Source organism: Berghia stephanieae, chromosome 3 (genome assembly GCF_034508935.2).
Source record: "Berghia stephanieae isolate SIO BIC M18660-M18661 chromosome 3, UCSD_Bste_1.3, whole genome shotgun sequence".
Lineage (NCBI taxonomy): Eukaryota > Metazoa > Mollusca > Gastropoda > Nudibranchia > Aeolidiidae > Berghia > Berghia stephanieae.
This window is the reverse complement of record NC_088362.1, coordinates 16,826,980-16,842,395: the sequence shown is the minus strand read 5'-3', so window position 1 is coordinate 16,842,395 and position 15,416 is coordinate 16,826,980. Positions and strand designations below refer to the sequence as shown.

At 32.8% G+C, this 15,416-nt stretch overlaps 1 protein-coding gene across 11 annotated transcripts in view; it reads left to right on the top strand.

The window, feature by feature from the left end:
- LOC144967242 (phosphorylase b kinase gamma catalytic chain, skeletal muscle/heart isoform-like) overlaps positions 1-14,501 on the top strand; it is a 78,494-nt gene extending 63,993 nt beyond the window's left edge. For all 11 annotated transcript variants that reach the window (XM_078904217.1, XM_078904216.1, XM_078904214.1 and 8 more), the window contains exons 7-13: positions 867-957; positions 1,857-1,947; positions 2,594-2,623; positions 3,731-3,854; positions 4,524-4,604; positions 9,345-9,386; positions 13,079-14,501. In XM_078904217.1, the coding sequence (XP_078760343.1) occupies positions 867-957; positions 1,857-1,947; positions 2,594-2,623; positions 3,731-3,854; positions 4,524-4,604; positions 9,345-9,386; positions 13,079-13,357 (738 nt within the window). In that variant the 3' untranslated portion in view covers positions 13,358-14,501. The remainder of the gene's footprint in view (positions 1-866; positions 958-1,856; positions 1,948-2,593; positions 2,624-3,730; positions 3,855-4,523; positions 4,605-9,344; positions 9,387-13,078) is intronic.
- Positions 14,502-15,416: the final 915 nt, after the last annotated feature.

Genomic DNA, 15,416 nt, shown 5'->3' with positions numbered 1-15,416 from the left:
TGTATGGAAATGACTCTCGCATGTAAAAAGATTTTATGCTTTTTGACTAGCAAATTAAAACATGGGACAGAAAAATCTCTAATTATAGATTACATTACATAAGTCCAAACATGCTGCTGTATTGGGCGATGACGGTGTTGTGATTTAGGCTTTAGGGTGTCCTGTTTTAGCTCTTTGAAAAGTTGGCTGTTATGTTATAATATGAACTTAATTAAGACTGTATTGTAGAGCTTGTTTTGCTGGACAAAATTATGTATAGTGTGTATATATTCCTTTTGAGTTAGAGTTTTAACAATTTTATGTTTGATGGGTATGAATAAAGTTTTGAGGAAATTCTGGAAAATTGTCTGTAAGGAGAGAGTTAATGCATTATGAAAGTTGGAGAGATTTTCATTTACGATAGTTAAGATTAGTTTACCAAGTGAAAAAGATAGTGCTGTACTGAAAGACAAGCAATTTCGTTAAAGGTTTAACATTTCATTTGTTTCTTAGGCATTATTTTGAACACCATTGCCCAACTCAATCTTTTTTTAATTTGATGACAGAATTTATAAAGGTGATCCTATAAAAATGAGTACCTATTTGATTTTACCCGCATCATTGTTGAGCATCGGGATGAACTGGGAAATTGAGCTTAATGAATATGCATAATAATGAAATTTTGTAACTGGGAAATTGAGCTTAATGAATATGCATAATAATGAAATTTTGTGAGATTTTAAAAGTGGATTATATATTGTATGAACGGGAGTTTTATATTATTTGTTTTAATTACAATATAATGTAGTTAAAAACTATACATTTCCTGTTCATCAAGTTACTAATGAACCAAATTTATTATTCTTAAACCAAACCTGCTTTTGCAGCCAGAGAATATACTTTTAGATGATGACCTCAATATCAAAGTGTCTGATTTTGGCTTTGCTACCATCGTTGAAGAGGGCGAGGAACTTGGAGGTAAGTATTCGAGCATAGTATCATAACTCTCTTCTTTTATTTTAGATTTCAATAGTTTGTAGGTGAATAAAGATAGTTTACTTTTGTGTTTTTATGGGAATGTGTGTAAACTATGAATTTTTTTTTTTGGACATACACAAATTTTTTTTCATAAAATTTATTCCAATCTTCATCATCTTTTACCCAGAGGTGGTTCTGTAGTTCATTAGACCTCTGTTGTTTATATAGCCTACTACCTTCTTGATCATGGCTGTGGTCCTGCCTGGCATATCATCCATCATAAAGCATTTCTCTCCTCAACCGTCCTTCTTCTGGTGTTTCTTTGCCTGCATCTTATTTACCTTCCCTTTTAGGAACACATTTAATTGCCACCATACAACCATTGCCTTTATCTTTTCCCCTTAAGATATGTCCATCCTACTTTGATCAATTGCAATTCACCACTTGTATAGGAAATATTTCAAAGCAAAAACCATTTAAAACTAATGAAACATCTCAATTTGAAAGGGAAAACATTTTCTGAATGCAGTGATAAAATTGAATGCTCTCTATAGCCGAATCCAAATTTTGACCTCCATTTTCTCAAAATTTACATTTTGCGATTAAGTGCTTTTAATGCTAGGCTTTTCAAATATCTTTATTGGGACTTGATATGTTTTCATTGTTTGAGTAAATCAAACTCTACATGGCATCAACCACTTTTACATAATTAGCCTATTTCAGATATGAGAGATTAATCATGGAATCTAGCATAAGGACTTTCATTGGCTACAAAGCAATTCTTATTTAAAACTGCCAGGTCTTCAACCAATATTATTGTATATATTTAAAATGTACATGTTAAAGGACTGGTTAACAACAACTGCTAATTTTCCTTCTTGTTCTGTCTTTTATTTCAGAGCTTTGTGGCACTCCAGGATACTTAGCACCTGAGGTATTGGCCCACTCTATGTATGAAAATGTATCAGGCTATGGCAAGGAAGTCGATATGTGAGTTGATATGTCATATTTACACATTAAAACTTGAGCACATGCCCAACATGCATAACATATACATGCCTTTTTCAAACTCAGTGAAGAACCAGTAGTGATGTGAGGCTCACAAAAAAAAAATGCACTGTGGCACTGCTTACAAGAGATATCAGTAGGTTGGAATTGAAACGAACTTAAAGAGGAAATTCAACAAGACTACCCGTTTTCTTTCATCCTAAATGGACAGTGACTATGGAATTTTGCACATGAAACATAGAAGGTTTCTCATGCTTATTTAGTGGGTCTTATTAGCCAAAGGCCGAAATGTTGTTTACTTTGTGTTGTCACCTTTTGTATGAGTCACATTGATACCCTTTATTTTGCTCTCCATTTTATAGGCTCATTTAAGCACCTACAGCATTTGGTCTCTTTAGGTCATCACCAAAGTTAAGAAAAAAATATTTATAAATGGTGCATTTCTTCCATTGTTATTAAGATCAATCTGACATATACTAAGATATCATGAACACCGAATTCTGCTTCGAGAATATAACAATCAAATAAAGACTTGTTAAAATTTGCCATGGCATTTTATACAGTTTATATTTAAAAAAAAAAAAAGACTAACAAGTTTGTTTTGTTTTTTTTTTTAATTTATTTACAGGTGGTCATGTGGAGTTATAATGTACACCTTGTAAGTACAATTGCTTAACTGCATGTTTAAGTATTTGTTGCACAATCTATCCACTTTTTATTATATAATTTAATTTATCAAATGGGCAATATAGAACAATGGTGTGTTTCTGAGTGCCTTGTATTTAAAAACAATTTTTTTTAACCAGTCCAGTGCTTTTCGCTGGGTCAAGATTTATCAGGTTAAATCATTTAAGTTTTTATATAAATTTGGTAAAGAAAGCATATTTGAAATATATGGAATAAAAATATTTATTTAAACTTGGTGAAGTGTCAAGTTGATTAGAATTCAACTCTACGTTTAACTCATGCAACCCTAACGCCAACTATCTCAGTATTTGTCTGTGGCTACTTATACCCCGTTATTTATTACATTTTTCTGAGACTAAGTATGCACATATTATTAAAACTTATATTTTTAATTTTTGCATGATAATGGTAGTTGAATAAAAACTATGTAAATGCAAATTTTCTTTAAGATTGAGTAACTGATTATATATATACTCTTTCCAATTTTGAAAAATACCAAAATTCTCTTGGGAGTTTGGAGAGCATAGAGGTAGAGGGCTAAGGTTGAGTGGGTTAATTTTACAGTTTGGAGAATGTATGCATGTAGTGCTATGAAAAGATTAATAAACAAAAAGGAATATAACAGCTTCAAAAAAAGAACTAAACACCCAAACACAGAACAGTCAAGAACAGAAAAACAATGAAAACATAAATACATTAGATAAAAGTCAAATAGATGTCAGGGAATTATTTGGCACATCCTTTCTGTAAGAAATAAGATCTTGGAATACTTCTATTTTTTTTAAATATTTTTTTTTTTTGTTGTTGGGTGAAGAAGGGTTTTGAACTCGAACAATCCGTGTTTGGTATTTTATTCTCAATTTGAAGCTGTTATGTTCCTATTTGTTTTTAACTTTTTACAGTCCATAACTTCTAGCAGCAAAGAATCACCTATAACACTGTGCATTATCAAATAATGTAAATTTTATAGTATTAAAATAAATCAGATATGCTTGATATTGTTTCTATAATTTTGATGAGAGTCGTCAACCCTGTTCCTTATTGATTACAAACTGTCTTATATCCCTTTGATTCACAGACTATGTGGTGCTCCTCCATTTTGGAATCGTCGCCAGATGATGATGCTACGCGCCATCATGAATGCCGATTACACCTTCAACAGCCCTGAATGGGATGATATCTCAGAGGCTCCTAAAAACTTGGTAGGTTTTGGCTCATCATACAATATACAACGCGGCTGTTAAAATCCTGTTAAAATCGGGACTGTCCAGATTTGGCAATCTGAGAAAAAATATATATGAGAAGAAAAAAAATTGGACCATTTATATGTATGGAAATGACCCTTGTATGTCCCAGGCTTTTTGACTAGCAAATTCAGACAAGGAACAGAAACAGCTTTAAATTTCGATTATATTATATAATATAATAGTCCAAACATACTGCTGTTTTGGGTCATGACAGTATTGTGCTTTAATTTGTCCCGTTGTAGCTATTTAAAAAGTTGACCGCTTTGCAATATATATAATTCGTCTATGTTAATAATACGTTGTATTGAATTAATGATGAAGGTAATGCCACTTTTTATTTTTTTTATTTTTTAAATTTTTTAATTGATCATTTTCTTAAAATTTTGACATTGATATTTTTTTGATAAAAATGTTTTGTATGTTTTGATATTTGTGTTTGTGTATGGTATTATAATTTTTAAAGTTATCTTTTATATCTAGCTGTCAAATTGATAGTTCAAGATGTGCTAACAAGTGCGATTCAACTCAGGGGGTTGGTAAACACTTGCATAAGTACACTAGTTATTATAGTCTGTCATTGTTTTTAACCACTCTTAATCTCACTATTTCTTTTTCCTCCCATAGATCCAGAAATTGCTAGTAGTAGATCCAAAAGAAAGGCTGACAGCCAGGGAAGCTTTAGCCCACCCATTTTTCCAAAGCAAGGTAAATTTTCATCTTTTATTTTTATGTATAATAATATATGTGCAAATGGGCTAAAGATGATTGTAACCATAATTTCCTAAATTATTTAAAGTTCCGTTTGTACTTCTGAACATGCATAACCTTCCCCGAAGAAGACTGGTTTCCCATGATGCCTCACTTTTACCGGTCAACCCATGATCCATTGCACAACCTTTTAATTTCTTGAATTTTAGTCCAGCAAGCTAATCTTCACTCTACAGACTACAAAAAGATTGTGTAACATTTTTGTATGAATATACATTCTTCATTTTAATTTCTTTTTACTTTTCATTCAGATAGATTTTTTTTGTGTGACGGAAGCAAGTCTTCACTTTCTTTCCTTGATATTTGTGAAGTTTTCAACGAGATCAATCACACTGTTCTTTAAGATTGCCTTTGCTTCATTTCTTTTTGTGTTGTGAAAATTGTTGCAAGATGGTTAAAACTAAGAGTCTTTTGAGCCTTTGCTCTTTACTTTTTAGAGCATGCATCTTGAATGTGTAATTAATTCCTTTGGTGTAAGCCATCATTTATATGCTAAAACACACAACTTTATGAAATTTTGGGGGCTTTTTTGTTTTTGTTTTCTATCATCATTTCAATCAGGTAATTATTAAATTTAACAGTGGCCATTTGAAGGAATTTGGTAGATCTGAGTCTCTTTGCTTGTGAAACAAGTGCTCTACCACTGAGCTATCGGGACCCCGGGTTGGGACTTTAGATTGTAAAATAAAACTCTATGGAATAGGATTTATAATTAATTCCTCTCAACATGCTTGAAATAGCCATCTGTGAATGGGTTTGAGTTTTGACTTGATTATTATAAATTGTTGCTTGTCAGCCTTCCTGATATGAGAGAGAAAAAAATAATTTATTGTAGAGCAGTCTGTGGTCTAGCATTCTTCTTGATCTCTATGAGAGAGAAAAAAATTAATTTAAAAGCTTTATAGAAGTGCAGAGCACAAAATCAGCTGATAGATGTGTTTTAGCATTCATTGTAATGAACAACTGAGAGTAATAACAAAACTGAAGATCCTATAATAGACACTTAGATAACCACTCCTCTCGGACAGTCATCGTAATGTAAACAATGATAGTCATTGTTAAATAAAATAAATAATTATTAAAAACTGCTGGGTGGACAGGGGGATCAGTAACAATTCTCGACTTCACCCCACGGGATCGATCCAGGTCCCTTTGTGTGTGAAGCTAGTATCTCAACCAACTGAGCTATCAGGGCCCTCAATTGGGACTTTTAACTTTAAAAATAAAAGACGTTATGGAATAGGATATATAATTGATTCCTCTCAACATGCTTGAAATGGTTCTCTATTCATGGGTTTGAGTCTTGACTCAAGTTGTTGCTTGGCTGGTAGCCTTCCTGATATGAAAGAGAATATAAATAATTAAGAAACTTTAATGAGGTCAGAGCAAGTCAGCTCAGTTGGTTCTCTGCAAAGAACAATGTTGAAGTTCCTCTAATGACCTCATATAGAGCTAGAATGGAATTGATGAAATGTCCAGATGGTAAGCAGCCGAGATCTATATTAAGGTTACCTGGTTATGGTCTAAAACTGAAACAATAATATGGTCACATATTTTTAAGTAAATAAGGATCAATTATTTTGAATTCATTCATTCACCATCATCATCATCATCATCACTAATTATTATTATTATTATTATTATTATTATTATTATTATTATTATTTTATATTATTATATTATTATTTTATTATTATATTATTATTATATTATATCATTATTAATATTAAATTATTATTATTATTCATTATTTATTATTTTATTATTATATTATTTATTATTATTATTATATTATTATTATTATTAATTATTATTTATTATTTTTCTTCATTTGTTTTAAGGAAGAGATTATGTTCCGCAAAGTCAAAGTCATGATAAGAACTTCAGCCTTTTTCCTGCAGGTCTTGGTTATTTCAGTTCATGCGTTTTCTCAGCATTTCTGATTGCCGTTCTTTTTCTTTCTTTCTTTCTTTTTTTTTTTTAAAAAATTCTTTCAGAATCCAAGTTGAGATTTATTTTTATCTTTCTGTTCAGAATTGTTTTTATAGATGTCATTTAGTGCTGCTCTATATTGTAATGGAAGTTTTGCTTTTTGAAATGAAATAAGGTCACAAAGTTAATCAAGTCAATCACAAATAAAGTCATGAATTAAAACGTTTGGAAAATAGATACAGTGAAGTCTCTTTTCGTTGCAACAGTTAGTTTATCAACGGATAAGGGTAGACTATCAAATTAATCATATCATAGTAAACTGCCAAGTTAGTGAAAAGATTTGGCTTTGAAGTTACTAACCAAATTAACAAGATTGTACAGTTTAAGTTGAGTGACCTTGTCAAATTTCACAGGGTTTTCCAAAAAAATTTCGTTTAAAAAAAAAATGTTTTGTTATATTCTGTTTTCCTTAAATTTTCAAGAAATGTTTTATTGTTTTTTTTTTGTTTTTTTTTTTGTTTCATTGTTTGTCTTTAATGATTGTCTTTTCCTTCTTTTTGTAGGGATTTTAAAAAAATGTTCTTCCTTTCATTTTTGCAAAGGAATAAAGATAATTGTGATCCATTGCCTCAGTAGCACATCATATGTATCACTCATCACGTATTACTTAAATATCACATGATAGTTCTCATTAAACGTAAAAATAGTGCCACTATGCGATTTTTGGTTGGATGTAACAATGTAATATTTCAGGGACCCTAATGAAAATCGCATAGTAGCACTTCTTTTTTTTTTGTATATAATTATAATGAGAATGATCATGTAATTTGTAATTGATATGTGATGTGAGATGTGCATGATCTGTTAAGCATCTCTATTAAGTTATCATATCAATAGTGAATTGGAGACTGACGATTGAATTTATTGCCTAAAATATAAGCCTACCTGCCAATCCTTCCGCTTTTGGTAGAATCATTTCTATTTTCACTCTTCCATTTTGTAATATTCTACCATTGTCTCTAAAATTCAGATTTACAAAAGTGATGATAATGCTAAGAAAGAAGGGGGGGGGGGGGGGGGGGAAAGAGGTGAAATTCCTATTTTTTGTCTCAAATTCCTATTTTTCGGCGTCCTGATTCCACTTTTGGAATGTGAAGGGTTGGCAGGTCTGTATAAGGTTTGGTTTGAGCTTATTTCATGTACACTATTGCGGTTCCCAAAGAGCAAAAATGTTGAAATGTCATACAGTGGAATCCTGATAAGCCAACACTGCCAGACCAGAAAAATTAATTGACTTTGAGAAAAGTTGACTTAATTTATTATCAATAAAACAAACTTAGATAAAGAACAATACATTTGGGAACAACAAGAGTTGTTGACTTAAAGCAGAAATTGGCTTTATTTATTATCAATAAAACAAACTTAGATAAAGAACAGTACATTTGGGAACAACAAGAGTTGTTGACTTAAAGCAGAAGTTGACTTTATTTATTATCAGTAAAACAAACTTAGATAAGAACAATACATTAGGGACCAACCAGAGGTGTTGACTTAAAGCAGAAGTTGACTTTAAGAGTATTGACTTTATGCGGATTCCTCTGTATATCTGAGCTCTTTGATTTATAATCAATTTTAGACATCCGGTTTACTCGGCTATGATAGTTTGAATTAGTAAATCACAATATCCTCTTCCAATTTCAATTTGGTTTTTTATCAGGTTAGTTTCATAATATTAGGCCTTTAGCTGACAATTTAATGTGTGTTGACCGAGAATTTAAATCATTACTGGCAATGATAAATCAGATTTAAAGAATATTCATAATATTCTTTTATAATTTTTCATAGCTTGATCAATAATACGAAATAAGTTTTTGTGCTGTAGAATAAAAATGTGAAAGGACTTAATAATGATGTTATACAGACAAAATGATTTATTTTTATGATACAGAATGTTTTATTTAGTTAGCTAAAGTGTTTGCGAGTTATTTAATAAATGGGTAAATAAATAGGTGGCATATGCAAAAAATTTAAACTGAAATTTGATGCAATGAATAATGAGCCTTGACATTGTTTTCAATTTGTAAATTAATTAATTGAAACTTTCAATTTTATAGAAGTGGACAAATCAAATGAATTTTGATAGGAAAATTATACTACGAATCTTGACTATGACACTTATTTAAATTTAATAATCATTTGAAACAGCAATATGTACCGAAAATATTATCAAATTGACTGTACAAAATGTTATCTATACATGAAAGTTACAGAAAGCATTTAAGGGTTTTAAAAAACCTATTGGCTCTTAAATGTTACGATACGAAACTATATGATATAGAACCAACTGCCATTTCATCCAGCTTGTGTCTTCTTTGTGCTGAAACTCAAGCAATATTTACCATCGTATTTGGCTAATTACCAATTCACTTCCAAATCTATTGGAGTAATGTTTTCAAAATGTATTTTTCAGAGATATAATTCCTAATAAAAAAAATAGGTGTGTGAATCAAATCTGGTCACATCCTCAACCATGTTTTCATAAGGTATCCTTATTTGTTGCTGCTCGATTTTCAAAAAAATTGTGATAAAAGCAACAACATGAACCCGAAATAAACGAATCTTCATTTTGATTATTCCAACAGCTTTGCAATTAATATTTTGTTCTTAGTTGTTTATATTTAGAGGGTTTTGTTAGTTATATAATTTATAATTCACTACTTTTCTTTCCTGAACTTATGCTTACAGGTACAAGAACTGACAAAGTTTAGAGCTCGTCGGAAATTCAGAGTAAGCAATTATTATTTTAGATAGCTGCTGAGGAATTGTTTTATAAAATGTCTTGGTCAACAAGTGATTTTGAATGGAAAGGGTTCGGTTTTTTGGGTTGGTTTTTTTTTTGTGTGTTTGTGGAAAGGGGGGTGGGGGGAGGAACTGATCATTTTGTAGAATTTACCTCTCATTACTTAGCTTATACATGTCATGTAAAAATTAGTCCAGAGCCATTAAGCTCATGGAGCCGGAGTTTAGCCCTGTTCTATAGCTTGAAACGGACAATAGCAATTGCTTGCAACCCTTTGGATAGGATGCTAGTCTAACAGACCCAGCTATCCAATCACTGCTGGGTGGACAGGGTGTCAGAAAAAAAGTCGACGTCATCCAAGATCGATTTCAGTCCCTTTGCGTCTGAAGTAAATGAAGTAAGTGCTCTACCATCTGAGCATCCGGGACCCCCACATGCAATGTAAGATAATGTTTTAAATCCAATGCTCAGTACAAAATATATATATATATTTACACAATTTTCAAAGGAAAGAAGTCATCACAGCTTGTCATCTTCAAATAAGACATAAGCATAAGTGGGAACTTGTTTAGCTGGGAAGATAAATTCGAAAAGCCAAGCACATACAGTGGACTCCGGATAAGACGATGCCCAGGGGAACCGAGAAAAAAATCGACTTATCCGAAAATCAACTTAACCGGAGTGTAACCAAATGAGCAAAAACTCATTTGAACAAAGCAAACCAATCTAGAATAAGTATGTCCCTTCATATCGCGCGGTCTCTGTAGTGGTCATGAGAGGCTCCTACCCCCAATAGTCCCATAGAAGAATCAGAATACATAAAAATCGGAATTTGAGATTTAAAAAAAAAGCGGAATCAACTTACTGTTATTGACTATGACATACTTTGCAACAGAAAATGTAATAGACAATCCAAAAGTACTCAAATGATTAAAAATAAAAAATGTGTAAAAATGTACAGATTGTGTAAAGACTAAGAATGGGGTCAAATAATAATAGAGAACACCCAGGTCCTGGCCGTCTGAGAGCAAAGCATTGAATGGATGGATTTAACCTTGTCAGGACCCCCCTCCCCCCCCCCCCCCCCACACACACACACCTAATCAAGCAAACGCGCGTGCCGGTACCCACACACACACACACACACACACACACACACACACACACACACACACGGACACAGGGCTAAAATTAAATAGGGAAAGAAGCTGACCGTACTCAAATAATATTATAACCGATTGAAGCCAACATATAATATTACCAAGGTCATTGACCTCACGAATTGGAGTCACAATAATAATAATAATACTTCGGTCAACCCCCCTCCCAAACATATAATATTATCCGACATCAGCAGCACACACTTTGAAGAGACTAATCAGACATACAAAATGTGTGTTGATTGACCATAGGAGATGACGAAATAGCCAGAGCTCACTTTTTTTTCGCTAGAGATTTTAAAAAAATTTTTTTCTCGATGAGAATGTGGAATGTATACCAATTAAGTGAAAGTATTCCGCGAAAAGCGGAAGGGTAGGAGCCTCTAGGTCAAGGTCATGCTTCTTGTAAATCGTTGAGACAGAAATAGCTGGTATGCCAATTTCCTATGCGATGATTTTCTGTCGCATACCAAACTTTCCAAATGCATCAAATCTTCCTTTTCCGCGATAGGTTTGCCATTGTAGTTGTAGACTTGACTTGAATTCCTCTTGATAAAATTGATACTAATTAAGAGGGCCATTAAATAGGATGGCCTGGGATTAGAACCAAAAAAATCTTGAACTTGAAGTTGCGACAATGTAAAATTTGAGATGGAGAAATTAAAGTTATTCAAAACTGCTCATGTACATTGTACACGGACGTCAGGCAAAGCACCTACATCATATCGATGTGCGCCAATCGTTCACGGATATTCTTAACCACTGAAAATTCTTACTGGTAGCTTTTTTAACCAAAGGAAATACTTGTTTATTCGTGATTTTTTTTTTGTAGTCATGAGTGATATGAACATCGACTTAAGCGACATCGACTTATGTGGAGTTTTTTTTTTTTTTTTACTAATGTTATATAGGAAGAAGGGGGAGGGACCAAGAAAAAAAAATCGACTTGGGTAAAAATCGACTTAGGCAACGTCGACGTATCCAGAGTGCACTGTATACAGGTCAGAAATAAAGAATGTTGTCTTTCACGATAGTTGTTAGAGAGCTTGTTAAAGACTGCAACTGAAACAGGCATATTAGTATGATTATGAAACCCTATTTGATTTCAATTTATTCTCTTTTACACATGCTGGGTGGGGTTCCTGACTTCCCATAGTGGGCAGGGATGTACTTACTGTGTCTTCTATCCCCTTATATCTCTTTTCCAACTTGCTTTCTGTCTTTGTCTTGGAATGAGATTACTTGGTTTTGTCCTGACCCTTTTTGATTTCAATTTATTCTCTTTTACACATGCTGGGTGGGGTTCCTGACTTCCCATAGTGGGCAGGGATGTACTTACTGTGTCTTCTATCCCCTTATATCTCTTTTCCAACTTGCTTTCTGTCTTTGTCTTGGAATGAGATTACTTGGTTTTGTCCTGACCCTGGCCGGCACCCTGACTGAGAGGGAAACAGTCAAATGTATAGTTAGTTTTGGGAGATGATTTTTTTTCCTTTTAAATCATCGCTCTGATTTGCTCTGTATTATGTTTTGTTTACATATTATTTATGATTTGGAAACATTTGAGTGTGTTCCTCTTAGTGGGGACCTGTGCTTGTGTCTGGATGAGAATTTTATGTCATCTCAAAGATAGTGTGCTCTTGGAATCTACATCTGTTTCCTATTTGAACCAATTCCCCTTTGTCTTTCCTTTTCTTAAGTGCTTTAGTTGTGATTCTAGAACATATTACTATCCCATTTTCTTCCTTTTTACTGGTGCTGATATGACCTAAATGTGTTGCAAGCGCCGTAAAACCCTTCAAAAAAAAAACAAAACAAAATATTTTACACATGAATAAGTTTGTTTTGTTGTTTTTTTTTTTAAAAGCATTTCATTGGATGTTACCAATATGATTTTATTCTCATACCTTTTTGTTATAAAAAAAATTCCTGAGAAGTTATTTTTTTCTTAAGCACTCCACAACATGATGAACAATAAAATTCATAGCCTTTTATTGTGGGAAACCACTATTATTACCATCTTGTTTTTTTTTGTTTTATTTACCTTTTTTTTTCTATCATGTATGTTGCCATCATTGGCAAAAGTTACAAGAAGATAAAAAAATAATATTAAAAATGAGCTTTAGAAATTCGTAATATCCACTAAATATGCTCAAAGTGCTTTACAAGGGATCCCTAGCCAACAGTAACACTCAACATTTAGGACGAGACATGACGCCTGTTAGGGGACATTATGATTTACTATGACAGAGACAACCCTGTTACTGGCCAGGTACTCAGTACTCATTCTACACCCAAGTACGGTGAGAGAATGTGAGTAAAGAGCCTGTTCCAAGGATTCAACTATGTGCTGCTCAGAGTAGGACTCAAACTCAGGACCTTTCGATTCGAAGGCGAGTATCATACTACTAGACCACATAGCCATACAAATAAACTTGAACTTGTTAACTTTTTTTTGTCATGCCCTTATGTATGGCTTCATCATCTTATTCTTATGCTCTTCTCTCTCTCTCTTTCAGGCTGGTGTATTCTGTGTATTGTTCTACAAACGCCTGGCCAGGTTTTACAAACACCCGCCTCCTATATCCATGGAAACCCTATGCACCAACCCTTACAGCATCAAATTTGTCCGTAAAGCCATCGATACCTGTGCCTTTAGCATGTACCGGCATTGGGTCAAACGAGTCGACAACCAAAACAGGGCTGCCTTGTTTGAGCACACGCTTAGAGACGAGTGGAAACACAACACGGTCATGGCTGCCAACAACACGGACAAAGTGACCCCTCTAAGACACTAGTTAGGACTGGTACAAAGGGATATGTTGTACCAGATGGCGGTCAAGCTGGCTGAAAGATGTGGAAATTGATCTGTTTACTAGCATGAACATTTACCATGAATTATGAATTTTAATGTTTCTTTTTTCCTTTCATTTGTGTGTGTGTGTGTGTGTGTGCATGTAGGTGTATGCCTGTTTATTTGTGTGTGTGTGTGTGTGTGTGTGTGTGTGTGTGTGTGTGTGTGTATTGATATAGGTGTGGATACAAGTGTCTATGTCTTGGTAAAGGTACGAAAAAAGTTTTGATTTTGACTTGTTGAAAAGCTCAAATCGACTCTAATTTTACTGCTTAACATTTAAATTTTGATGTTTATCAGATATTTTACAAATTTGCTGACATTCTCATTCTCAAACATATTCAATAATGATTTTTGAAAAGCAGCAATGAGAATACATACACATCAACTATCAAAAAGACAGAAACAATAAATCACATTCTGATTTTAAGGACTAAGTTACCCGAAGTTGTAGCTTATAAAAATGAACGTTTTGGGTTCAAACTCTTCTTCAGCGGACAACAAGAAAAAAAAAATTATATCATATTATGTTGTTTTTGTTGTAAGTCAAAGAAGGGTTTTCACCTGAAACATTCCTAGGTACGTATGTATTTGTTTTTTTTCTTTTTATCTGTAATATATTCAAGTTCGGTAATTTTGAATTTTCTGACTTTTGGTCCTTTTAACTTGACATAAATACTTTTTTTTTTCATTATTCTTACTTTTAACACATACCGTGTTTGGATTCTCTGATTAGGGGCTTTTCTTTCTTTTTTTTTTAACTTTCACATTTGACTCAAGTTCTTTCATGGTTAAGGGAGATGTAAATTAAATGTTGACTTTATACATGTGTTTGTATGGCTGACTGATTGAAAGATATCGTGTATTGTCTGACTAGACGTTAACTCACTCAATCCTAGAGATTTTTGTTACTTTTCAAAATTTGAAGAAAAAAAAAATGTATTAAAAATAAGCATGTACATAGATAGTTTTTTTCAACTATCTTTAACGTGTAAAAACTAAAAACATAGTTTTATTCAACTATCATTAACATGTAAAAACTAAAAATATTAGCTTTGATACTACGCCTATAATTTGTCTCAGAAAAATGTAATAAATTGGCATGGGGTTAAAGTAACTCGGGTAAACTACGGAAATAGTCGATGTTAGGGTTGAGTGAGGTAAGGTAATGGAACAGAGAGTGGCAAGTGCTTTCTTCAACTTAAAAAAAAATTTGGTTAATTTAAAAGTTGTATTAGTTAAAACGGCTTTTCGACACTTATGTAAGAATATAAGGAAAATGGAAAACACAGTTTTTCTCTTTTTCTGTCAACATTAGGAGAAACTATTTTTTTTTCCATAATTATTTTCAACTGTCATTTGTTTGGTTTATCCAAAGCTGGTCTTGCAATTAAATAGCAAATTAATCAATCAGGTAATTTCACTCTCCTGATGAGATTTTATGTTGAATTCATCCTTTGTCTTACACTTACCTAGGAAGGAGTTCACAGCTTTACACCTTTGCCAGTCTTTGTTATATTAAGGTTTTTTCTTTTGTGAGGGTCTGGGGTACATTTGTACCCGACAGTGCAGGAATTGGGGTTGTTAAACACAGTGCAGGAATAGGGTTAAGTAAGATGAAATATTAATTTTAACCTCACCGTGCTTTGCTTCTTTTCACGCATAAATAGCAACATTCGCATTGCAATTGCAATATATATATTGTTATATAGATCCTTGAGTATTATAGGTATGAAAATATATTCTTGTATGCCGTAGAGAGTTAGTGAATGTGTGTTGTGTGGTAAGAATAGAGAGGCTGGTGTGTACAGTTTGACTTCGACTATAACTGATACCTCCAATTTTAATTTATTTATTTAAACTTTGTATTAAAAAAAAAAAAATTGTGTGTTTTTTTTGTTTTTTTTTTGTTTTGTTTTTTTGCATGCTTACTTAATTTGTAGAACATTACCTTATGTAGATTTTGATTTATAGTGAGACCTTATCAAGGGGTTGGTTACTGA